The sequence below is a fragment of the Camelus dromedarius genome, chromosome 12 (assembly GCF_036321535.1).
Source record: "Camelus dromedarius isolate mCamDro1 chromosome 12, mCamDro1.pat, whole genome shotgun sequence".
In the NCBI taxonomy this organism is placed as follows: domain Eukaryota; kingdom Metazoa; phylum Chordata; class Mammalia; order Artiodactyla; family Camelidae; genus Camelus; species Camelus dromedarius.
In genome coordinates this window covers 50,247,138-50,273,968 of record NC_087447.1, presented here as the reverse complement: position 1 = coordinate 50,273,968, position 26,831 = coordinate 50,247,138, and the positions used below count along the sequence as shown (strand labels likewise).

Sequence of the window (26,831 nt, the reverse complement as noted above, 5' to 3'; positions counted from 1 at the left end):
TTATTGGAAAAAGTGAAAAATTGGAAAACAACCAAAATTTCCAGCAGAGAGAATACCTAAATAAGAAGTGGTGCATTCATCCAATGAATAATAAATACACAGAATATTGTATTCTTGTCAGAATTTAGGTGGATTCACTCAGGAGGCCTGCTGGGCCCAGGGAGGGGAGAAGGTCCAACGTGGGCAGGAGATGAAGTGAAGGAAGTAGAGTAGGCCCCGGGTCAGCCCCAGCAAGGGCTCAAGAAGAGGATCCGCCATTAGGGGGCATTTCCCTTTGGTATCTCACTTAATCCTCACAGCAGTAGCAATCCTATGAGAGTGGTACTAATACCATCCCCATTTTACAAAGACCTGAGGCTCAAAGGGACGGAGTGATCTGACCAGGGCCATTTAGCTTCGAAGAAGAGGAGCTGAGATTCCAACCCAAGTCTACGTGATGGCAGAGCAGTCAGTGCTTTCCTCTGCACCATGACGCCAAGTGTCAGCAACGACTGTGTCATCTACAGAGGCATCCCTTTTACACGGCCCTAGCATCTTTCTTCAGTCTTGGGGAAATGGGGCCAAGACTGTGTGGATACCAGAGAATGGCAGTAAGTAGCAAAATGGAAAAAGCTGTGTGATACAATGCTGAACAGTAAGAATATGTAATTGTATCAGTGATATAAGCTGCCCCCCCCAAAAAAAAGTTGTGCTCACAGTCAACAGCAGGAAGGGGCAAGAAGAAATGGAAACAGATAATGTATGAGTGGGTACACTTTCCTCTTTCTCCTGTTATCAAGGTTTCCATTATTATCACTGTATTATTTGCACAATAAAAACAAATTTACAATGAAAAATGAAAAGACAGAGAAAATATGAGCCCCTGGGTTGGCCTGTGGTCATGCCTTGAGTCCAGCTGCAACTCCTGGCCTTCTAAAGTAATTCTGACAGCAGTACTCCTAAAGAAGTCAGCTTTTTCTGGACAAAGGAGGGAAGGAGAGAAATGTAGTGCATGACCTGTGGCAAGAGGCCCCTGGTCCTTTGCCATCATGCTTCAGATGTTTGTGTCATTGCTGTATTAATGTGATGCTCTCACTGGGGCTGGGGAGGTATGGCTGTGATCAGGGTTTCCCAGCCAGACCTCTTTGCATCTGATGGCTGTCACTGTTCCTTGTTCATTTTTATTGTTGGCTCTCCCACCTGGGGCTTGGGTTTGGCCTTGCTGGAGGAAGGGCCAATCCAGGATTCTCTCTGATTGAAGGACAGAGGCCAAGGTGACCTCAGCCTGCAAAGAGAACCGTGAAACAGCAACATCCATGCCTGGGGTGCAGAGCTGGGGCCCAGAGAGTCTTCTTTAGTTTATGCTCACACTCCCTGTCTCACTCGACTTTATTCTGTCCTGTAGATCACCATTCCTGTCAGGATTCCATGTGTTTGCCCGTGCTGTTCCTTCAGTCTAGAGTACCTTTCCTGGTGTTTCCTGACAACCCTGTCCATCCTTTAATACCACTTCCTTGATGAAACTTTTCCCAGTCGCCTTTTGGGGAATGACTCATTCCCTCCTCTGAATCCCAGAGCACTTGATTTGTATCTTTCCTATGGCAATTGTGTTTTTCTGCAGTATGTTATAGTTATTTATGTCCAGGTCTGTTTCTCCCACTAAATGGTGAGCTTCTCAAGGTGGCCAAGGAATATGTCTTATCCAACTCTGATTCCCACACAGTGTGGCCAACGTCTGGCATATGGTAGGTGCTCAATCAACGTGTGGAATGACATTCAATTACAACAGCTGAGTTCTTCCTCTTTCTGTGTCATAGACTCTCTGGGGAAGCTGTTGAGATTGTAGGCAGATGACCAGTTGGTTTTATGTCCATTTCTTCCCTGTGCATTTTGAAAGGGGCAGGAAGAGGAAGAGAGTTAAAGCTATCTGTGGATCCATATTCCGGAGCTTTCAGCCAGGGGTCCTTAGAGAGGATAATAATATGAATAATAACTAACATGTGCATAGACTCTTATACCTTCACACCCATTAACTCTGCTGGGTCTCACGAGGACTCTAGGACATAGGCTGGGTAGGCAATATTTGGTTTGTCCCAACATTACAGCCAGGGAACCCAAGGCTCAGAAAAATGAAGTGATTTGCTCAAGATTACATCAACTCAAAGGAGACTCAAACCCAGACCTATTAATTTCAAATCACACGCTTTTAGGATTGCAGAGGTGACAAAAACACAGACTCTCCTCCTCTCAATAAATGTCCACAGAATGAAGGAAAGGAGCCCATGGTTTAACCCTTGAGAAGTTGTACCTGCATCACATCCCAGTTGTTATCCTCATGCCTCTTTATTTACTCATCTAGGAGTCTTGCTTCTCAAAGTTAGGAACCATGCCTTCTCCCTGATTTCTCTCCCCACAGCTCAGGTCTTTGGCAAGCCCGTCACTTTTGCTGGGTCTTGGTTTCCATGTTTGTAAAATGTGGAGGCTGAGCTAGAAGTTTAAATTGGGTCACTTTCCCACCAGTGCCCAGCACAGAACCTGGCCCATGGTTTCCATCACCGTCCCCGTTGACGACTCTCAGCTCCAACACTAGAGGCCTCCAGGACTCCAGCTGACATGATGGAGTGTGTACCCTGCACGTTGCAGCCTCTCCCCAGGCTGGCTGTGGAAACCAAGCCTCCTCCAGACAGCAGGGCTGCTCTGCTCACACGGATCAAGTTGGGAACCTCATTAGTCATGTCAGATGACATAGTTAACACTTGGGGCCAGCACAACCAGTTCATCAAAAGCTCCTATGTGCCTGGCTTCATCGCTGTAGCTGAGGAACTACTGTATGTGGAGCAGGCAGCACATCAGAGGAGCAGAGCCAGAGTGCTTCCAAATTGGTTTTGATTAATTGCATGGACATGTCTTTAATTGGTGCCAGGGTAGCGGCCAGAGAACTTATGGGAAAGCAGGATGTTATGCTTTCATTCCCTGAAGTCCCATAAAGCAATGAAAGATGAGGAACAGAATCACTGCTCGTTGAAAATTTATCGACCGTGCAGACCCAGAAAACACAAATAACTATCTGAATTGAAACCTAACCTCATTTTCCCAACTCAATGGAAGCCATGCATGTTCCCCTCTGTGCCCCTGTCTGCCTGCTGAGATGTACAACCGAGTGGAAGGTGTGATTTCTAAGAAATTAGTGCTTTAGCTTGGAGACGGCATACTCAGCTTTCCCAGATGGACGCAGAGGTATCTGGGAAGGCCCCTCCCCTCAAAAACATCACTCCCTCCAGCCCATCACCATCCTGTGAGCTGATGTCAGGGGCTGATCCACTTTGGGTGAAGTATTCATTCACACATTCATCTTTCTTTTCCACCTTTGGAGATTTATTTTGAGTGTGTCCTAAATACATAGCACTGTTTTGGTGTCATGGGGGGGATACAGAAGAGAGACAAGAACAGGCCTCTCCCTCAGGGAAAGCGTTATCTAAGAGAAAAGACAGGACAGGACAGGTCCACAGGTGAAGTAATGCACGATGGGCGCATTACAGAGTAGATGAAGCATTGGCATCAAGAGGAATTGGGTTCAAATCTCAGCCCTGATTCTTATCACTGAGCCACCACCAATGTCACTCCATTCTCTGAGTTTTAACTACAGAGTAGGAAAATAACATGGCACGTGGTGGTCATGAGGCTTATAAGACATAGCAGAACTGAAGGAATACAGTATAGGGCCTGGCACTGATCAATAAAGGGTTACTAATTCTGGATAAATGTCACCAGGGCAGTTCTGAGAAAGTGCTATGTGAGAGTTCACGTATTCATGGAGCAAATGTTTACCAATCACAGACTCTGTACCAGGCTTTGTGCTGGGCATTAAGGATTTAGACAGGAAGCTCTGCTCTTGACAAGACTGAGGTCCACTTGGGACTAGCAATGCTATAGTACTGTAAGAATGGCAAATCATTACAGGTGTGCTGAGAGAAGTCTGCTCTGAGTCAATGGGGAGGAAAGGAGACAGCGGTCACTTCTACCCAGGGAAAAGAAATAGGGTAGATTTGCCCAAAGAGGTGATGCTTGAGCCAAGTCCTAAAAAATGAGAAGATTTTCATTTGCAGATAAAGCACAAAAGGGTCTTCCATGCACAATACCACCGTGTTCTTTTTGGTCCTAGAACAAGCAACAGTTATCCCCTAGGATCTTGGAATCAGCTGCTCTCTTTGTATGGAAAGTTCTTCCCCTAGATTTTCCCAAAGCGGACCCCTTGATATTTATAACCTTGTATTTTCTTATGTATTCCTTTGTTCATTGTGTGTCTCCCCCACTAGAATGGCAAGTCCAAGAGAACATGAGATCTTGGCTATCTTTTTCTCCACTCTGTGTTGCCTGGCATAGTGTAGGTGTTTGATACAAGTTTGTTGCACAAATAAATAAATAAACAACAGGAGGCACAGGAGGGCATACTGCAATCAAGGAATCATAAGCACACTGCCTGGTGCACAGTGGGCATTGGCTTATTTTTTCTCATAAAATTGAACAACAAGGAATACATAAAGCATAGGCTGGAGGAATTGAGGTGGGAGGTAACAGAGGTGGCCTCTGAGCCTTGAAGGCCAAGAAGGATGATCATGTGATGGGATGTTGGGAAGGATCAGGAGGATTAAATAAGACAACTTTTAAATCTTTTCCTACCTTGGACTTCTCAGACTTCCTCCCAAACAAATCATCTTGCAGGTCTCCTCACTCATACCCCTCCTTTCTACTCCACCCTGTCTGGAGTTGTAAGGACATCTAACACACCATTTCCTGCCGATGTAAATCATGGACTGATGTATGATGCTCGTTCTCATTTTTTACCATCCCTCAGGTGGAGATGGCCGCATAACTCAGGGTGGAGGCCCCAAGCAAAGGCAGCCTTTCCACAGGGTGGCAAATAAGGGCGAACTGTTTACCCACCAGCACCTTCCTGGCCCTGCTCCCAGATAATTTTATGTCCTCTGGTCCTGGATCTGCTCCTTAGTTGGATGCACCTCAGTTCACTTGCTGGAGCACTGATGTGTGACTGTTTAACTGCTGCTGCTTCCTGTCCCAGGGATCCTGGGCCTCAGGGAACATGGGAAAGAGACAAGAAAGAGGGCTTTATATGAAGTAAGCTTTGACAGTCATAATAAAGGCCAAAAACTAACTTACACTTACACAGTGCTTAACAATTTACAAAGCTCTAGAGAACTCCTATTCATCCTTCAAGACCTTGCACAAATATTACCTCTTTTCACCCACCTTCAACTCTCCCCTCCACACTTTGTAAAATCTCCATTATAGCCCTTATTACCTTGTAATGAATTTATCTGTGTATGTGTTTCATTTCCTTCATTAAACAATCAGCTCCTTGGGAGCAGATCTCTTCTCTCCCAGTAAAACCCATTTCTTTCTTTCTTAGAAAGTAATTTTTATCATACATATTTTTCTAATTATAGAAGTAATATTTGTAGTTATAATGATCAAGAATTTTATATTTAAAAATATAATGAAGAAAATTTAAAATCACCTGTAGTTTCATCACCCAGATAAAACTACTGGTAATATTTTGAGTATATCTTGAGCCTTTGTTTACCATATAGAAAGTAAAAATGGGACTATATAATGCATGTGGTTTTATAATCTGGTTTTAGTACCTATCCTATTGTGAACATAAAAACATCGTTGACAATTCTTCAGAAACATCATTTTCAAATGGCTGCATTATTTCATTTAGTGAGTATACAATTTACCTGACAGTTTCCTCATTGTGGGACATTTGGGCTAGTTACTCCTTTTTACTGTTTTACAAATAAAATGAACAGCTTATACATAAATCTTTGTTTGCATCTTTGACTATTTCCTTAAGAAAGATTCCTAGAAATGGAATTTCTTGGTCAACCGGTTTAAAATCTAAAGGTTATTGATGTTCACTGCCAAACTGCTCTAAGAAAGTGATACTAATTTACAATTCCACCAACAGATGATGTGCCCGTCTCACAGTGTCCTGACCCGCATTAAGTATTATCACATTGGAAACTTTACCAAGTCCAGTGTTCTTTTCACAGCGCCCCTCATGGTGAGAAATATTTATTAAATGCAGCAAAAAATTATTCAACCACACTTAGAGTTGTCTTCTTCCAGGATATCAACCTTCAAGGGTATATTTAGTTGAACAGTGCTTCTGCTGCTTTAAACATTTCTACAATTTTGACTTGAAAATTCCCCACAGAGCAGACAACCCATTATTTTGTATCTAAACTGCAATACAATTCTGTCTTTGGGGGATGGTTTTTTTTTTTTTTTTTTTTTTTTTTTAATTTTTGGCAACAATCAAAAGCCATTTGGAACTCACGGTAAATGAGAAGAGGCGCTGCAGCTGGGTTTGGGATCAGAAATGAGGTGTAATATTACAGTAATGAGATTGAGGTATTTTTGTGACTTATAAAGGGGAGTCCCCCAGGAGTTCTTGGGCAGTAGTGGCATCATCAGAACAAGTGCCAGGCCTCCCAGCACGACCATTCCAAAGTGGCTACACGCAGGTGGAGGCATGAGTCTAGCATGTGTAATCATGGAAACTCCTCTCGTGACTTCATCGTTACTCCATTATAGCTCCAGGTACAGGTGTCAACTTACTTCAGAGTTGATGCTGTTCCACTTTCTCTCTTCATCAAGCCCACTTAGGCCTGATGTGACTCTAAGACAAGACCTTAGAGGGCCAGTTGAGGGGGAGGAGGGACCACGGCCTGGCAATGGAAAGAGCCTTCAGACTCCAGTCAGAAAGACCTGGGTCTGAGCTGGCTCTGCCTTTTACCAGCTGTGTGTTAGGCCTCATTTGTAGAAGATCTTACTTCACAGGATTGTCAGGAGAAGTAGAGAATATGTAGAATTACACAGACATTGAGACATAACATACACACACAGAAAATAGCTAACACGTATTGGCATTTACTCTGCTTTATATACATGTAGCAAACCCTGATGTTCTGCTACCCAGAAGCCATTTCTCTCTTGCTACCTCCCACCACAGCTCCCTGATACTTAAGGGTGATTATGTGGTGCAGTTCTGGCCAGTGAGATTTAGGTAGAACCTTGCAGGGAGTTACTGGCAGAGCTTTTGCTAAGTCTGGAGTGTCTTCTCACCCCAACCTCTTCCTGCCTTGAACTTGGGGATGAAGGTTGGACATCATAGCTATCTTGTAATCAAGATGGAAAAGCCAAAGGAGCACCTCTGGAATTCTTGTTATGTCAGAAAGTAACTACCAATTTGTTTGTCAGTGTTAGTTATTATTACTTGTGGCTAATACACATGCATAAAAAGTGTCCACATTATAATAGATGCTCTATAAAATGTTTCCATTTAACACTCATATTCAAATATAATTCCTCCATCCAGAGAAATAATGATATAATTGATGATCATCTCATATATATGCAGCACTTGACAATTTTCAGCAATTTTCACATCACTTTGTTATTTGATCCTTATAACCCTGCAAGGAAGGCAACTTTTTATCCTAAAGATCCTTTTAAATTGCAATATTTAAGAAGTATTTTAGAATGCTTACATGCTACCTATAGGCTTCTCTTCTCTTTTTTTTTTTAAATTTGGGGGGGGCATAGTTAGATTTATTTATTTAATTTTAGGGGAGGTTCTGGGGATTGAACCTAGAACCTTGTGCGTGGTTAAGCATGCACTCTGTCACTTGAGCTATACCGTCCCCTGAGTTTGTCTTCTTTTCTTCCTTTTCCTCTTTCTTCTTTCCTTCCATGCCAATTCTGGGCCTATTTTTCTCAGACCCACGCCCCAGCGTTCTGCTCTGCTCTGCAACACAGGGAGGTTGATCAATTCAGGCTGCAAATCCAGGCCCCGACTTTGGCTAAGGGGAAGTCCTAGCAGGAGATTCAGGGTAGGTGGGTGGGTGAGGAAGAGGCCAGAATGTTTCTTATCCTCCCCATCTGCTTTGGGTCGCATTTCTAGCTACACATTTCTCATGGCTCCTGCTCCCCCTGATAGGCCTGCTAAGGTTCAGGCTTCTGATCACCTGGCCCCTGGCTTCTGTCTCCTGTCTCCCTGGCCCCTGGTGACACTGCCTCCTCTCTCTGCCACTTTGCCTTATAGCAGTAGCAGTAGTTTCCTGCTTCAAGCTCTGGGATGCCTCTCTGTCCCCATCCTATCACCTGTGTATCCAATCCACCTCATTAAGATCCCTCTGCTGTAAATACTTGATGTATCTTCTTTTTCCTTAGTTAGACTCATTGATTCACAGTACCTTTTTAGGGCATCCACTCAGGGCCAGGCTCTATAAAAGATGCACAGGGCAAGAGGTGCTCCAGTCTAAGGAGTAAAGTGAAGTCTCAGAGTATGCCAGTCTCTGCTGAGACATCCCCAAACTCAGCAGAAGTTACAGGTAAGCCCTGCATGGCCTGGGCTTCCTCCTTCTTCCAGAGGCAAGCCAAAGACAATGTGCAGGACACTTGATATGTCCCCTTCACTGCCCACTGCATGAGTGAGCTTGAGGGTGCTTCTGGATGGTGGCAGAAATGCCTGCTGGCTTTCACATCCTCCCAGGCAAATGCTCCCACCAGGGGTTCTCAGTCTCGGGAGAGTCCAGCTCCACCACCTACTTCTTTATTCCCTCCCATTCTCTCCCAAACACCCTTACCTGGGAAGCAGGGAGAATCTTTTCCAGAGTATTTGCTTCAGCAAAATGCCAAAATTATCCATAAATGCTAATCAGGGAGGGAAGTCAAAGTTACCAAGTTTACTTTAGAATGCCTAGATATCTTGCATGGGATTTTGCAAACAGACTGAACACAAAACCCATTTCCCCATTTAAAGTTTCATGGCTCTGTCAATTTAGACAACCATTCTGAGCCTCAGTTTTCTTATCTATGAAATGGAGACAATAAATGTCTTCCTCACATAATGATTGTTTCTGATTTGGGAACTTCCAGAAACATGGCCAACGATCCTAATATAGATGATTTCCCCATCCCACCCCCCTGCTACAGATACATAGAAATGCTGGATGAACTATAACAAACATGTTCTGTTTTTATTGCCACATTTGAAAAATATAAAGAGAAACCCCCGGATATCAGAAATGAAAAACTCAAAGCGAGAACAGGGTGCAGGTGATGCGCCTTAGCAGCCACAGGGGTTTCACCCTTAGCTGTAGACCCCGAGAGCTGCAGGCCAGGGTTCCAGTGTGCACTAAGGAGCAGGAGAGGGGGCTTCAGGCCCAGACCAGAGAGAAAGTGGGAAGCCCTGACATGAAGCCCTGACATTGGAAACTCTGCCCCCTTCCATGAAAAGGAGATTGGAAAAACTGTCCCCCAGTGTTAGAGAAGTCCAAGGAAGCTTGATATCTGAAGAGACCTTGGGTAGGGAAGAAATGGCTCTCATGAGAGACAGAAATCCTAGTCTCTGCCAAGTGCATGTAGAGGTTTAAATTTACTCTACCTGTATGTACAGGTCCCTACTGAGATAAATTAACATAAAAATTGGTCCAGACCTTAAAATTCTCAGGTTAGGGCTGAAGTAAGACCTATTAAAATTCTTAGGTTAGGCTGAAATGAATTCAAAACAGCTCTGCAGGGATACTTAAAAAGGCAAGGCTTGCAGAATCCACTAGAAAAAACAATCCCTGAAGAAGATGCTCACAAAAGGTAACAAACCACATGAGGAAAGAAATGTGCAAAATGGAGAGTCAACCAGCACAACAAATTAGAGATAAGGGTAAAAACAGAACCATTTGAAAGAGACTATGAATTGGGATGATTAAATAGATATGAGAAGCAACAGAAGCCATAATAAAGGAAAAGAATAGTATAAGGGAAAAGAGTTGGGACATTTGAAAAAGAACCATATAGGACATATTGAAATGAAAAACATAGGCACTGAAATTAAAAATGAATTAGAAGAAGATAAACAACAAGTTTATACTGAATAGCACAAGGTACTATATTCAATATCTTGTAGTAACTTATGGTTAAAGTGAATATGAAAACGAATATATGTATGTTCATGTATGACTGAAGTATTGTGCTGTACACCAGAAATTGACATAGCATTGTAAACTGACTATACTTCAATAAAAATAAATATTAAAAAAAGAAGAAGAAACAAATTAGAAGGGACATTTGAGGAAATCACTCAAAATGGAGTAAAAAAAGAAAGACAGATATAGAAATCCTGAATAAGAGTTTAAGAGATATGAGGGATAAAAAGAGAACCTCAAGCATATGTCTAATAGGAATTCCAGAAAGATTTACTAGAGGGAATGGCGGAGAATCATTATTAAAAATATTATAGCTATATAAGTCAGGGTTCTCCAGAGAAACAGTACCAACAATTTCATAACTAGTCATAAAGTGATGAAACTGCAAAAACACAAGGCAAAGAGTAAAATATAAAAGCCCTCAGTGGAAAAGGACAGGTTACCAAAAGGGACGTTAACTACCACAGCAGCCTTCCAATCAGCAGCAATGGAAACCAGAAGAATTTCTCTCCACAGTTAAATTCTTGAGTGATAACCAAATTTTCAGACAAGCAAAGAAAATGAGTTTACCTTACAAAACCTTGCTTAGAGAATACTAATGGATATACTTCAATAAAAAGAAAATTAAGAAAAAATAAGTTAGATGTAAGGAGAAGAGTGCAAGTGAGGTTCTCAAGGCAGCTCACATTAGCCCAAAGAGCCGACTTAAAATCTCAGGAATTTTGAGAACTAGTTGCTAAACATAGTTATTGCTAAAAACTAAAACCTGTTAACTTACAATTATATGAATTATTTTTAAAATAAAGGTAAAATAAATCCTCACAATATATCACTGCTTAATTATTCTACTACAGTTTTGCTATTATCTATGCTCTTGGGATTATTTCTACCTCCTGCATCTATATGGTAGAAATACTACAGAACAGTGTGCTGCTGTGCCTCTTTTCCCATCCTTAAATCTGAGTGATGTCACCTTGGTAACTTGAGCATTTGTATTCCAGAGATCAACAAATGCTACAAACCAGGGCTCCCATACCCCTACCACGTGAAACTGGTTGTTAAATATCTATCAGCACACCACTGAGTATAAGAAATAATGGTTTCCACTGGTGGGTATATATCCAAGAGAACTGAAAACATATGTCCACAAAAATGCTTGTACACAAATGTTCATAGCAGCATTATGTATAACAGCCAAAAAGTGGAAATAACTCAGATGTTCACCAACTAATGAATAGATAAATAAAATGTGATTTATCCATACAATGGAATATTATTTAGGCATAAGAAGCATTGAAGTACTGATACATGTTCCAACATGGATGAACCTTGAAAACATGCTAAGTGAAAGAAGCCAGATACAAAAAGCCAAATATTATATGACTCCATTTATATGAAATATCCAGAATAGGCAAATCCATATAGAGACACAACATAGAGTCACGGTTGCTAGGGGCTAGGGAAGGAGGAATGGGGAGTGACTGATAATGGGTATGGGGTTTCTTTGGGGGATAATGAAAATGTTCTAAAATTAGATAGTGGTGATGGCTGCACAGTTTTGTGGATATGCTAAAAACTGCTGAATTGTATACTTTAAAAGGGTGAGCTTTATTGTACATGACTTACATTTTAATAAAAAGAAAGGACTAAAGAAGGGTTGACAAAGAAGTTGGTGTGCAGGTTTGTAAATCTAAATAAATACTGGCTGTTAAAATGTCTAATAAAAGGGGGTGAGTGGTTAAAAGTAAGTTGGAACTAAAATACTAAAAGCCAAATTACTTGGAAGATAGGAGGTGGAGATTAGAATTAAGGAATTCTAAGGCTCCTGAAATCTTCACAATGAACTAGAGATAGTGACTAACTTAACAATGTTGGGTCAAGTATGCACATTAATAACCTAAGAACACCCCTGAAAGAATACAATTAGAATGTGTAACTTCCAAACCACTAGTGAGACTAAAAAGGAAGTAAAGAAAACAACCAATTAAAAGAGGGCAGGATGAGAGAATAAAGCCAATAAAACACATGGCAAATAGGTTAAAAAAAATAAACAAACAAGGCAGGAGGGTATAGCTCAGTGGTAGTGTATGCTTAGCATGCACAAGGTCCTGGGTTCAATCCCCAGTACCTCCATTAAATAAATAAATAAACACATTTTAAAAAGAAAGCAAAAATTAGTATAAAAAAGATAATAATACAGAAATGTTAAAAGGATGGGAGAAATATACTAAACAAATACTAAGTGAAATAATGCAAGAAGAGTAGATTTTAAGTCAAAAAGCATTACTAAGGATAGACTCATATGCTTTAATGATAAACGGGATAGTTCACCAGGAAGATATAATGACCCAAAACATGTTTGTACCAACTGGAAACATTGCCTCCAAACATATAAGACAGAATTACAAGGAGAAATGGACAGATCCACATAGTGGGAGATTTCGTCACATCTCCTTCAGCAGCTGTTAAGAGTAAGAAGACAAAATACTTGTAAGGCTATAGAAGATTTGAACAACACGAAGATCATTTTTCTTTCCGTCTTTCCACACTTTTGTTCCTGGGCCTCGGAAGTTCCTCCTCCCTGCAGGTATACGCGGAGTCAGTTGCTGAGCTTTGTGGATTCTCACTGTTCAGTGGGCTGGTTCCCTGCAACACACTTTCATCCTGGAGCTAGTTCTTTGCCTCAGGCTTTAGTTGTCTTGCCTGAACCATTGTAATTGGCTCCTAATTGACTCCCTTATACTTATGGAGAATTGCCCAAATGGCGTGTGGTTCAGTAGTTCCACGTGGACACTATAAATTTTTATCTTCGGTTTAAGCCAGGCAAAAGTTACTGCAATATTTCAGTCACAGTGGAATCACTTTCACTGAACTGAGCTCTGATGTGAAGCTATCAGTTATTTGGAGGGATGGTAGAGACAAAATCCTGGGAAACTCCCTCTGGCTGGGATATTATTCCAGGCACATACAATATCCTCTTTATGAGGAAACTTGGGAGGAAATATTCTGAAGTCTGTACTTCTCTTTCACAACCAGTTCATACATATTTTATGGACACTAAATCATGTAACTGATATTTCCACTTTGCTAGGGTCACTAGGGAACTCACAGCCAAATTTGCTGGCTACTTATAAAAAGTACAGTAGTCTCCCCTTACCCGCTGTTTTTCTTTCCACAGTTTTAGTTACCTGTGGTCAGCTAAGGTCAGAAAATACTACATGGGAGATTCTAGAAATAAACAACTCCTAAGTTTTAAATTGCTCACTGTTCTGAGTAACATGATGAAACCTCACGCTGCCTGGTCTGTCCCATCCATGATCCCCAACCATTGACGTTGTCTGCTCCTGAAATCCAACCATAAACATTGTCATGGTTCTCAATGGTGCAATTGACCCGCAGCAGATGACCCTCATCAATACATCAGGTCAATGGTAGCCTAATGATACATCACAATGTTTGACACTCACCTCACTTCATCTCATCACATAGAAAATTTACCATCTCACATCTTCACAAGAAGAAGTGAGGTGAGTACAGTACAATAAGATGTTTTGAGAAAGACCACACTGGCATAATTTCTATTACAGTAAATCATTATAATTGTCCTATTTTGTTATTAGTTATTGTTGTTAATCTTTTCTGTGCCTAATTTATTAAACTTTGTCATAAGTATGTAGTATAGGAAAAAACATAGTATGTATAGGGTTCAGTTTATCCTTGGTTTCAAACATCCACTGGCATTATGAAATGTATCCCCTGAAAATAAGGGAGGGACTACTGTATACAGAATACTAATAGCTAATATTTATTGAGTGCTTGCTCTGAACCACACACTGTTCAAAATGCTTTAGATTGATTAATCTATTTAACCCTCATCTCATTCCAATGAGATAGGACCATTACGATTCCCATTTAAAGATGAGGAAATTGAGGCCCAGAAAGGTTACGTAACTGGCCCAGCATATACAGCTAGCAAGATGGAAAGCCAGAATCCAGGCAGTCTTGTCCCAGAGTTCATACTCTTAACAACTATATGATATTAGCTTTTTAAGTCTTATGATATGCATGTCTGTGTGCTAATCATAACCAATAGCTCTATTAATTTCCTATGTTTATACCGTTGCTTCTGTCCAAGATGTATGAACAGGGATTAGATTTACCTTCTCTCTTGAAGCGGCTAAAAATCTGGACAAAACATATGAAACAATGATTTTTAAGACATTGGATATCAGGCAACTAAAGACAGTGATCCCTGAGATATAGGAAATAAATGAGGTAAGCTCTGTGATTGTCCCTGCTTATCTCCTAGAGAGAATTTCCAGGCCATGGTACCAAGAGAGTAAACCCAGGCAGAGCCTAATAGTTTCCCCGGGTTGAAGAGATGGAGTGAGCAATCTGGGGTGGTCAAGGTGGCACTAGTTCACGGGGAAGAATGTCAAAGAGAAGAAAGCTGCACAAAAAGGAAGCTCTGGCTATCTGCTAAGGGCCCCCCTCGAGTCTTCAGCGTCCGTGATGAAACTACCTGAGGTAAGAAAAAGAACCATCCAAAAGAATTAGAAGGAACAATTCTTGGAGGTCACATAGGTCCACTTCCTGTTCCCAACAGTTCCCAACATTCAGAGTGGCAAGGAATATTTCACAAGACATCAGATGGGCTTTGCCACAATAATGGGGCAAAATTAGCCCTAGGCTAATGTTTGCTCTGGTCCCACCTAACAAAGCTTAAAAGTAATAGCCAAAAGCTCTTTCTAAAAAGCCAAAGGGCCCATGTAGAAGGAGCCATAATGAAAAAAGAATCAGTCAATTAAACCTGACCAAGATAGGTAGAAGGGACAGATAAGGATATTAAAATAGTTATGACTATATTCCATGTGATCAAGAAGCTAGAGAAAAGAGTGAAATTGTTAAATGGAGACATGGATGATATTAAAAAAAAACCCACAGAAAGATACCACTTCATACTCATTAGGATGGATATGGTGAAAAAAGAAAAGAAAAGAAAAGAAAAGAAAAGTGCTGGAGACAATGTGGAGAAATTGGAATCCTCACCTCATACATTGTTGGCGGGAAAGTAAAATGGAGCAATCATTGTGGAAAATAGTCTGGTGGTTCCTCAATAAGTTAAACATATAAAACCATATTACCCAGCAGTTCCATTCCTAGGTAAATACTCAAGAGAATTAAAAACAGATGTTTAAACAAAAACTTGTACATGCATGTTCATAGCAGCACTATTCATAATAGTCAAAAAGTGGAGACGAGCTAAATGTCCATCAGTGAATGAACAGATAAACAAGCTGTGGTATATCAGTACAATAGACTATTATTCAGCCCTAAAAGGTAATGAAGTACTAACACATGTTATGACATGGATGAACCTTGAAAACATTATGCTAAGTGAAAGGAGCCAGACACAAAGGTTACATATTGCATGATTCCATGTATATGAAATGTCCAGAACAGGCAAATTCAGAGAGACAGAAAGGTGATTGGTTGCCAGGGGCTGGGGGGTAAGGGATGAATGGAGAGTGACTGCTCGATGGATTCAAAGTTTCCTCCTGGAGTGATGAAAATGTTCTGGAACTAGAGAGGTAATGGTTGCACAGCACTGTGAATGTGCTAAATGCCACTAAGACTAAATGCCACTTTAAAATGGTTAACCTGGTGAATTTAATCACAGATTTTAAAAAGCAATTTCCATAAAAGTCTGTTCTTTCATTCATCTATCAAACATTTATTGAACAGTTCTAGGCAAGCTTTATTCTGAATGGAGGGAATGGAGAGAGAAATCAGATGAGGTCTTGGCTTTTGAGTTCATGGTTTGGTAGGGGAGGAAAAACATTCTGCAAACAATTAAGTTCAGTTAAGTGTTTTAGCTTCCTTGATGTAAGACTGGGCATTGTACATTGGGGGCTGCTTTACTGAGAAGTGGGGGATGGAGAGCAGCAACGGTAAGGCTGAGGCTTGAGTGTTGAGTAGGAGTTTGCCAGATGGATGGCAGCAGGAATGGATTCCAGGCAGAGGGTGTGACTTGAACAAGCTCAAAAAGCTGGTGTCAAAAGGCCTCCAGTTTTCAGCAAACTCCAAACTAAACAGCGCATGCACAGCAGCGTAGGTGGACTTCAGGACAGTGAGGTGACAGGTGGGTGACTGGCTGGCTGCAGTAGGCGACATTAAGAAATGTTAGAGGAATGACATGGACCTGACTGGATGTGAGGGTCAAAGGATGTGTGACTCCAAGATTGGGCCACTTGGTGGGTGGTGGATATTGCCAGTCCCTAAGGCAGGTCTGCAAGATATTCTGTTCTCAGGGGACATCAAACCAGAATTTACACTCCTTGTCTTATGTATTCTATTTTTAATTTTTGTTGTTGTTGTTATTTGAAACCTACATCCCTTTTCCTCGGGCTTCCTCTGTTTTCCTGTTTGAAATATATGTTACTATGGAAATGTCATGGCACAGTACAGTGGCATTTACAAGTGAAGTGTAAAGAATTTTCAGAACATCTAGAAACACAAGCCTAGGATTTAGTAATATAAGCCCTAATGATGTGATAGTATTCATACCTTCAGACATTGTCATAAATATAAACATACCCAGAAATTTGAGACAGCATAGAGGAGATAGCTGAGAACTTTATTAGGATTTATGTGCCCAGATTTTTTTAAATGTATACGAGAAATATTAAAAACACAAGACATAACACACTACTTGGGAAGAACATCTGGAAAAAAATGAATGACAGAATGCCAACATTTACTTATGAATACACACCTCTGGGAGAAGGACCAGGGGCCTGGGCACCCCAGGGATCTTGGAAAAACTTTTGCATCACCTTCTTTGCCATAAATACATTCCCTCCAAATTGCATGTGAATCAATTGTTGGTAAATCATGTTTATCAAATGCCAAGGTGACCATTATTTTAAAGTTATCTTAAGAATGCACAATTTAGTAAAGGAAATTATTACCAACAGAATAATGGAAAAAAAAATCACTGGACTGAGTGAAATTCAAGGTCCTTCATTATTATCCTGGCTTTCCCACCACTTAGATGTGTGATTCAAGAAAATTCACTCAACCTCCCTGGGCCCATTTCCTTATCTATCTGGGTTGTAATTCTGAATTTTCACTTATTAAGTCCTTAAAATAAGGTACAGGGGTACTGGCCTACAGCCTCATGTCCACTTTCTTCTGTGAGCTAACACTGCACTGACTGAATCCTTGAGGACAGAACTCAGGGCCCTTTTAATAAGAGGAGCGAGGGATGGCCAGGCCAGCAGGCCAGTTACCACTGCTTTGTGTATTTTGCCTCCTTATGCTCCACTTTCTCATTCCCACAATCGTCCCAACTGTGATGGTCTAAAGAGGGAATTCAGCAAATGACTATTCACTGGATGTTTCTGGAGGATGAAGCTGAGGCAGAGAGATGGGTCTGGTGAAATGCTGAACTTTTGGCTTCTTTAAACATTTCTGAACTGCCCAAATTTTCTACAATGGGCAAAAATATATAGCAACCACAAGCATTAAACCCTCTTTTTCCTGGCTTTTAGTCAATGCCCTGGTCTCCCAGAAATAATGCAAACTTTGCCCAGTTCTTGTGTTTGGAACAGGACACAGGTCACACATCTTTTAAGAGAAGCAGCCAGTACAGTTTCCTGGTCTGTTCAGCTTAAACAGCAAAGAAATCATGCATTTGTCCTTGTGGTTGGATGCCATCTAGCTCCAGGCAGGGGCCTTTGCCAACTGGCTTCAGAAAAGGCCATTTATCAACAGTGTTTAGGCACCGCCTTTATTAATCTGCCATATAGAAAGTGCAAAACACACCGGTAAGAATACTTTTGTCATCTTAAACAAAATAGGTTTAGGCCTTATTAACTGGTGAGAAGTTGAAGGCAAGGAGTCAGGCCTTCTGCTGATCACTACCATGCTGTAGACTAACTCAGGAGCTGTTAGGAAGACTGAAGAAGCAAAGGGAATTACTATCTATTGAATACTTACTACACGCCAGAGTTTGTGCTGGTCACCTCATATACATTATTTTAATGCAAGCCTCACATCTAATAATCACTATCTAACATACATCTGTCTTATTTCTTGTCTGTCTTCCACACTTAAATGTAAGCTCAAGAAGAACTTTTTTTAAATCTTGTTCACTGTTATATCCTCAGTGTGTAGAATAGGTCAGCCACATATAAGCAATCAATAAACATTTGTTGAAAGGACAAAATGAACAACTCCATGAGACAGGTTTTATTATTCCCCTTTCATAGACGAGTAACCTGAAGTGTTCCACAGGTACAAATGAACTGCCCAAAGTCACATGGCTTGTTAAGGAGCAGGATTAAAACCCCAATCTCACTCTTTTGTTCTTTCTATAGACCAAGAGATTCAGACCTTGAAGGACTCTTCTAGCTCAACAAGCCTATAACCTACATGCCTGTAAAACATGTATTTACCTGTGTACTCCTTGGAAAGTCTGAAATTCCACTGAGGAGATATATTTGGCATTTTAATGATAAACATTTTGCTAAAGTAATGGTGAAAGAAACATTTTCCCAACAACAATTTCATCTATGGATAGATAGGCATTATCTACATCATTTCTCACTTTAAAATCCCGTGACATGACTACTTTTCAGATATAAATAAAAGCACAGTCATTCTGGACACCAACAAAATAACATTTGCAAACCTTAAGAGTTTTGCAAGTTACAATACTAAGGTGACTACTGATATGCTTGTGGCATCCTCAGTATGGAATACCAAGTATTCCCGTGTATACCATGTTGTTTGAATGTTTCACTATGGGAGGAGGTAGACTTGGTACATTGAAAGCCATTCCTATCCTAAAGAAATTATATGGAAGGCTCAAGGATTCTTCAGAAAGTCAGTTGCAATAAAATCCATCTCAGGAATATTCATTTTGTATGAGAGAATGCAAGAACAAGGTTAATTTTACCCAGGAGAGTATTTCAAATCCTTTCCCATTTGTCAGAATATACTTGAACCACACGTGCTCCTTTACCTCCCTAGGACCACGTAGCAGGAACATGCCACCTGTGGTGTCTTCTCATACCATGCGTGGTATCTTCTTATAACACTTGAGTTTTTTTTTGCAGGGATTCTGGTCACATAGCCCTCTCCTTTCAGGAAGGCCCTTTTCCTTTCTGTCCCATTCCTGCTACCAACATAGTAGTATCATGCAGTCTCCATGTTGACCCAGTCAGCTAATTGTTTCTGGGCCAAATTAGTGGTTTGGCCCCATTCTCTCCATTGCCAACTTTTGGTGCTATTGTTTTATTCTGATAATAAAACCAATAATATTTTAGAGAAATATTTTTGGATTTATGTGTATAATTCTGTATAACATTCTTTTCACTTAACATTATAATAAGCATTTTGCCATGCTGTTTTAACACTTCAGAAGCATTAATTATAATGACTGCATAACAGCCTATATTGTATAGTCATACTGCGATTTACTTAATCAATTTTCTACTGTTGGACTTCTAGATTGTTAAGCATAAATTTTGCCCACATTTTAGACTATTTCTTTAGGACAGAGTCCCAGAAGTAGAATTAAAGGATCAGAAGATATGAACATTTTTAAAGGTCCTGATAGATACTGCCAAATTGCTTTTCAGAAAGCTGTTGCCAATTTACACTTTCAACACTGCCAGTGTGTTTTTCTACCAATATAGACTGGTCCAAAGGATAATAAAATGTAAGTGAAACATATAGTCCTTAAATTATTAATGCAGTTGGAGAGGCATCATGACCACAGCAGAGAGGCCTGTGGCAAAGGTCATATCTATTGCCAGGTACGCAATTAAAAATGAGTTAGTGTGAGCACATGCAACTGAAGATTTATAAGAGTGAGGAGCAACATAATTAGATTTGAAACCGTCAAATCTAAGGTCTGTATCTGCTTGGTCCCCTGCTATACCCCAGCACACAGGACAGTGTCTGGCACATACAGCCACTCAATAAAAACTTGCTGAATTAACACAGAATCTTCTTTCAGATGCAGTTTTTCAGCAGCTGTAGGATTCAGTCACTCCTGGAGTCAAGGGACACATGACTGGCTGGATGAAACACCCTTGTACAGGTCTGTTCAATCCTGAGATTCTATTTCAACTTTGGAAAATCAATTTAAATGAAGGTGACACAAAATGGCTCTCTTTAGGAGAAAAACAAGTAAACACATCTAACAGGACATAGTTTGGCACAAGTTGCAAATATATATATATATATACATACTATATATGTGTATATATATACACAAATATATATATACATACTATATATGTGTATATATATACACAAATATATATATACATACTATATATGTATATATATACAAATATATATATATATACATGTATAGTATGTATATGTATATACAAGCATCCAAAAAATATAAATCAATGAGTTTCGTCACCTCCATAGTAGTCACTTTCACAGGTAATAACAAACTTACTCAAATGCTGCCCATTGTCAAGGCAATTTTGGAACTACCTTCAATTCATTCTGTTATCACAGGTTGTAACTTGGCATCATTTTCACTATTGCCAAAATTGTTTTTGAGATATTACAAAGGCATACTTTAGGTAGTAGCTTATGTAATATCATTTTTAGGCAAAAATAGCACAAAACTTATTTTGTGGCTCAGAATATGGTCAAGGTGAAATAGTCTTCCATTTAGTTCTAGTTCACTCTCCCGGCCCTATAAGGATTCCCTTTAATATACTACAATTTCTATAGTACCAAATTGTCAGACACTGCCAGATCAATTTAGCATTAAATGTCATCAGTGGAAAAGGATCAATCATCTGTCATTTTTATAAACACACTTTATACACACTAGACCAGGTGTCAACAAACTACGGTCCTTGGGCAAAATCTGGCCCATCATCTGTTTTTCTATGACCTGCAAGCTAAGAATGTTTTCAAAAAATATTTTTAACAGTTGAAAAAAAATTTTGTGACATGCAAAAACTATATGAAATTTAAACCCCAGTATTCATAAACAAAGTTTTATTAGGACACAGCCATGCTCATCTGTTTCCATATTAGCTATGCCTGCTTTTGCATTAAAATGCTGAGAACTTATAACAGACACTGTATGGCCCATACTGCCTAAGACATTTCCTTTACATAAGAAGTTTGCTCACCTCTTCACTAAATCCAAGTGGGTCCTTGGAGATACTGAAGTTTCCCACCGAAGATTTTTTGTCTCTGGTTATTAATACTAGGAGAAGGGTGATGCAACTGGGACAGCATTTGCAAGGATCTGATAAGGCAGAGACTAGAGAACATAAATACAAGAAAGCGGCCTCAGATAGGGTGTGAGACTTTGGTAAAATCTTAGAGGACTGCTCCAACTAAGAAGCAGTTGGAGAACGCAGGGTTACATATACAATTCCAGCAGCAAAAAGACTCTTACTAACTGAGCCACATAGGACATAATGACCAATTCCAAGGAGCCTAATGAGACTTACTGGCAATGATGTCTGCAAACAGCAAGTTGGCTGACCAGGACATGTGATACGGTGACAATCCCAACAGTACCCTGTTCCTTTAGTACACATCCTCAAGTCATTTAGCATCCAGATTTATCCAGCCATCTCCAATGGCAACTCTGAACTCTAAGAAATGGATCTGAAAGGAAGACTCTGGAAAGCAGGCCCCGGGTACACATTCTTGGCAAACAACAAGATTTCAGTAAGAACTCAGAGCCAGGGGCAGAATTCAGAAGACTGGAGAACTATCCATATGTTTTTTGAAATCAAAGATTGGTAAACATTTTATTCTGGTTTAGACCACTAACAGTGGGACAGGTGGAAGGTGGGGTAATGGGTAGAGAAAGGATTGGATAAACTCAATGATGGGATGATCTGCCCTGGAAGGTGCTTATTCCCCCCAGAACTCCCAGCTGTGGTATATAACATTCCCTGTGGTTTGTGAACCAGAATGGGGAAGAGGAAGATCAGCCTGAAAGCCAGAGATTCCTTGACTGTGTGTTGAGCTTGAGATTTATGGTAAAGGTCTGCAGAGAGCCAGCGCTCCTCCAGATGCCCTACAGGGAGCCAGGCTTCATCTCCTATGGTTAGATGGAGCTTCTTCCGCCAGGGTAAATACAGTTGCTGGGAGAATGGGATTTGGATATTATATCTCTGAAAAACTTTCATGACTCCTGAGGACCAGAGGTAACCAAATTGCCTCAAGAAATTAGTAATAATGGTTACCTCTGGGGAGTGGAGTCCCTGGTGGCTAAGGGTGAAAGGGAGATTTTTGTTCCTTCTCTATGTGTCTAATAATAATAATAATAATAATAATAATAATAATAATAATAATAATAATAATAATAATAAAACAAGGAGGGGTGGGTATGGCTCAGTGATAGAGTGCTTAGCATGCACGAGGTTTTGGGTTTGATTCCCAATACCTCCATTAAAAAAATAATAATAATAATAAAAAACATGAACACATTCCCCTATGTTATCCCACCCTACTTTTTAAGGACAGGAAGGCAACCGGGGCCAGCAATGGAGCAGACAATTTCCGTAGTCAAGACTATAGGGCCTAAGTGGGGAGTCGGGAGAGGGACACGGAAACCAGGAGAGGAGTTGCAGTTGAGTGGAAAATCACAGGCAAAAGGGCAATTCAAGATCAGCACACCCAAGTGGCCAAAAGCAGCTATTGGAGAGTGTGGTCTAGAACTAGAAAACAAAGCTCAGGGAAACAGAGGAACAAGAACAAACCAGTTAAGAATAAACCGTGTGATATCTGAAAAAGCCAAGGACAAGGGCCTGAGGCATGATGATGGGTAGATCCCTGAGATTACAGGATTAGACACTCTAGAGGTCTAGGGAGCAAGATGCTGGCAAAATAAAGGGTCAGAAATAAAATGGATTTGGGTGTTGGGCACATACGGGGTACTGTTACAGAACTCTCTTGTTTGGGCATATGGAGATCATGCTCTAACCTGGGGTGGAGAGATTCCGAGCAGCCACATGTGAATGGACTGCTTTGAATGAGTATTTTTAATTTCTCTCAAACTTGAGGCTTCTTAGGGTGTATTATCATCTCATTGAATATTTTCTGGGAAGCAAAATGGATAATGGGTTCAGGTAGAAGTGTGACCTGACTACCACACAGGGCATGATTTAAGGTAATAAACTAAGTCTTTTTCATTATGGCTACTTGGAACAATTTAAATTCACCCTTCTGATTACCTGCTTCCAGTTGCTTTGTGTCCAAACCCTGTCTGGGACAACATTGCTTCTGGTACCCTACCCTCCAGCATGGTCTTGGTCTAGTATCTTTGGAAGGGTCACTCCAGCTCTGTTCACAGGACAGGAATAGATCCAGAAATAAATTCTTTCAGGGCCTCTGTGTTATCAAAGATTGGAGATAATGCCTATAGGTACTGTTGTGGGAACTTGCTCAAGGCGTAGGAGCATACAATTCTGCAACAGTTACCCCTCCGCTTCCCCCCGGGCTGAGTGACGATTATTATGTTCAGCCACAAAGCTGCCAGCCATGAGGGCTTTCAGCAGTGGGGAACCCAGGGCCTCATCTGATGTAGGAAGATGTAAGAATTGAGATGAAATATCTACAAATTGCTAAGTAGGCAGAAGTCTGTGAGCCATTGTTGGTTTGAGTTTTCTTGCACAGTATCTTCTATTTGTGGGATAAGCTCTAGGTTTCAGGGAACATCAAAGCTGACAGGTATTAGTAATTTTTTGAAGGCAATAGAGATAGTGAAAGAACAGAACTAAGAATAACTTGCTGAATAAATGTTGGGCCTCTATGATCAACCAATATTTTTTACTAACTTACCAGTTAAATAGGAGCTGCTACATGTAAAAATCCTTGGGTTAAAACATAGACATTGGCCAATCCTGCGAAATGCTGTTACTAACCATCTTCCACCCCCACCCCCACCCAACACACACACACCCCCCTCCATTAGGCATTCTAAGATGTTTCTAGTCTATGTGGTATTACTTGGAACCCACTTGCGAAAAGTTTCATTCCATAAATCCTGGCAGAGAGCCAGGGAGAGATAAAGGATTTTGAACCAGTAGAGAATGCTTTTTGAGGGTTTGATGAGAGAATTAGATAATCAAATAAGTGGTTATTATAAACCTATCCACAGACTCAGGGGGAAGCAATTTATAAACTACTAGCATAGAGTTGGCGGCAGAAGAGTGGAAGCAAATTACTCCAAACTGTTCACCTTCTGCAACACCATTATCTTCCTCTTTAGATTTTGCTATTTCAGCCAATAGTGCCATCATTTTCCTGCTGAGGCAGGTTTGCAGCCTCACACTGTTCCACCTGCCTGGGAAGCTTCCCTAATTTCCTAGCCCCCTAGCCTCATCCTTCCTTATGGATCCAGTCTAGGAACCACATCATCCATGAAGTCTACCCAGCCCTTGGTAATCTTATTTCACAGCCTCACACTGTCAATGCTCAGCAGTGTTCTAAAAACTGTCAGTGCTCAGAAAAACACCTGACAATGTTGATGTGAGTTACCAAAAACAGGCTGCTGTGTGGGCACCAGCACGTAGGCAGTGAGCTCCCTTAATTCAAGGTCTAGGGTGTTAGTCTTTCTCCTCATACATCACAGCCTGGGCCCAAATCCCCTGGTTTACATTTTCTGGGGCCAGATCCTTCCCCTCCAGCAGAGGGGATACACCCAAATGAGTCTTGGGGGTCCAAAGTGCAAGACTAGAATGAACAAACCTAGCACTTCTGTCGGGGTAGGTCTGTGAGATCAGTAAGGGGTGGCCAACCCTGAGTTCTGGGGGCTCCCAGAGTCATTTGGGCTGCATCTGCTCTTAGCATTGCTCCCTATGTCAGCATGCCACTGCTTTCTGTACCATACCTCAGGCCCTGACTGTGGAGCAGGCTGGAACTGTAGGCTTTCTTTTGGGTCCTCCCAGAAGAGTATGCCTCCCTGTGCACAGAGACTCCAAAAGGTCCTGCTCCCACCTTTCATTGGTATGATCCCCTGAGGCAGAATATTGAGAACAAAGGAAGAGGACAGCCATAACAAACTAAGGTCTGGACAGTGAAGAGATCCAAACTTGTTAAACAAACAAAAAAAAATAATAAAAAAAATAAAATAAAAAATTAAAAAATTAAAAAAAAATTAAGTACAAGCAAGGACCAGAAGTCAACAGCCAAAAGTTCTTCAAAGTGTGGAGAACAGCAAGGAAGATGGCCCGAGTCCAGCAAAGAGTGAACAGGAGGGCCATAACATGGAGGGAAGAGGGAGGAGTGGTAAAGAAGCTGAAAATAGATGAGCAGCAAATGAAGGTGCCTAAGTGTGAGGCAGCTTTCTAGGTGGGGTGGGGCCACCCCACATTCCTTTCACCACGGAGTGAACCAATCCTGAGCTGCCCTGGCGGGAAGGCTTGTTGAAGATGAAGCCTGCAGCAGCTGGCTGGCAGGATGATGGATTTTGGGATGGGATACAGGCACAGTTATTTCCCCAGCAGCTTCGCACTGGAGATGACTCCACGTTTCAGAACTTGTTACCTTTCTCCTCACACATGAGCTCTTTTTCTTAGTTTCCTTTGAAAGATCAGACCGAAAGTCAAGTTTTCGAGGTTTAGGTTCATCCTTTAAAATACCCGATGCAACTTTTGCGGAAACTTTCTTCATATTCAAGTTTTCTTTCAGGATGAGTCTAACGGTTTCTTTATCTAAATTTAACTCTTCAGCCATCATCCTCACAGTTAACTGCCTATTTGAACAAACCAAGTCCTTGACCTTCTGGATGTTTTCATCCGTCCGGTGGGTGACTGGACGACCACTTCGGGCATCATCTCGAACATCTTCCCGCCCTTCTTTAAACCTCTTGTGCCAGTCAAAGACTCTGGCCCTTGACATGACTTCATTCCCATAAGCTTCTTTTAAAAGATGGTGGGTCTCACTTGCAGACTTGTTCAATTTCACGCAGAATTTGATACTAATCCTTTGTTCTAGATAGCGGTCGCTCATTTTATCACTTAAACAATACAAGAACGTTAAAAGTCCACTACTGTGAGGGGAAGACAGGAGAACTATTCTCTAGAGGGCTGCAGGTGGAATCATGTCGCTATTCTTGCTCCTCTGGAAGCCTCATCACGGAAGAGTCATTGCTTTTCTGAGTTTTAGCCCCTCGGCTTCCAGTCTAGAAGCTGATGCGGGGGCCAGAGAGTGGCTGCAAAGCTGGGGATAATGAAATCTCCAACAACTTACGTCTGCGTCCAACTAATGCACGCAGATATGCTGGGGGTGTGCAAATGAGTCACCAAGGTAGTCCGGTTCCGCGGCCCTTAAAAGTCTATGGCGATTTCTGCAGCAGAAGCCTATGCGGTGGCAACTTAAGCAAGCAAGAAGCGATGCACCGATGATACAACGTGCAAGCTCGCTCCAGATCTGCGGAAAGCCGCGCACGCCAAACCTACCGGAGGAGCCGGGGGTTCGCCTGCTGTAGAGTCCCGGGAGACACGCCCGCATGCGCCATTCCCTCCCATCCTGGGTAGGCCGTGCGCAGGCGCACTGCGGCAACCCACGCCAGGCCCCGCCTCCGCCTCGCCACACCCGAGCAAGCGCGCTTCCTTGCGCGTGCCCGCCCGCGCAGAAGTCGGCGGAAAGGAGGGGGCGGGGAAGGAAGGCTGAGGGAAGAGAGGGCACCCCCGGGCGCCAGGGTGCATTGTGGGAAGGAGGCGGCAGCGTCCCGGGCGGGCGGGAGGTGCACCAGCGGCGGCGGCGGCGGTAAATCCTCCCGGCCGCTCACAGCACTGTGGAGCCGCGTCCCCAGCCCGGTCTCGGACCGCG

The 26,831-nt window shown here is 41.6% G+C and overlaps 1 protein-coding gene across 4 annotated transcripts; it reads right to left on the bottom strand.

Annotated features, from left to right (window-relative positions):
- Positions 1-26,724, bottom strand: GVQW3 (GVQW motif containing 3). 4 transcript variants are annotated; one of them, XR_010383425.1, is made up of 3 exons: positions 21,167-26,724; positions 4,924-5,064; positions 1-1,860 (listed from the first exon to the last, which is right to left on the bottom strand). XR_010383425.1 is itself a non-coding variant. In XM_064492731.1 (2 exons), the coding sequence occupies exons 1-2, from the start codon at positions 26,007-26,009 to the stop codon at positions 21,244-21,246; spliced, it is 522 nt and encodes a 173-aa protein (XP_064348801.1). In that variant the 5' UTR covers positions 26,010-26,724; the 3' UTR covers positions 20,402-21,243. The 4 variants fall into 4 exon arrangements, 1 of the variants encoding a protein (XP_064348801.1); XR_010383427.1 differs by lacking the exons at positions 1-1,860; positions 4,924-5,064 and adding an exon at positions 15,700-16,147 and having other exon boundaries at positions 21,167-21,300; positions 25,545-26,724; XR_010383426.1 differs by lacking the exons at positions 1-1,860; positions 4,924-5,064 and adding an exon at positions 16,606-19,294.
- Positions 26,725-26,831: the final 107 nt, after the last annotated feature.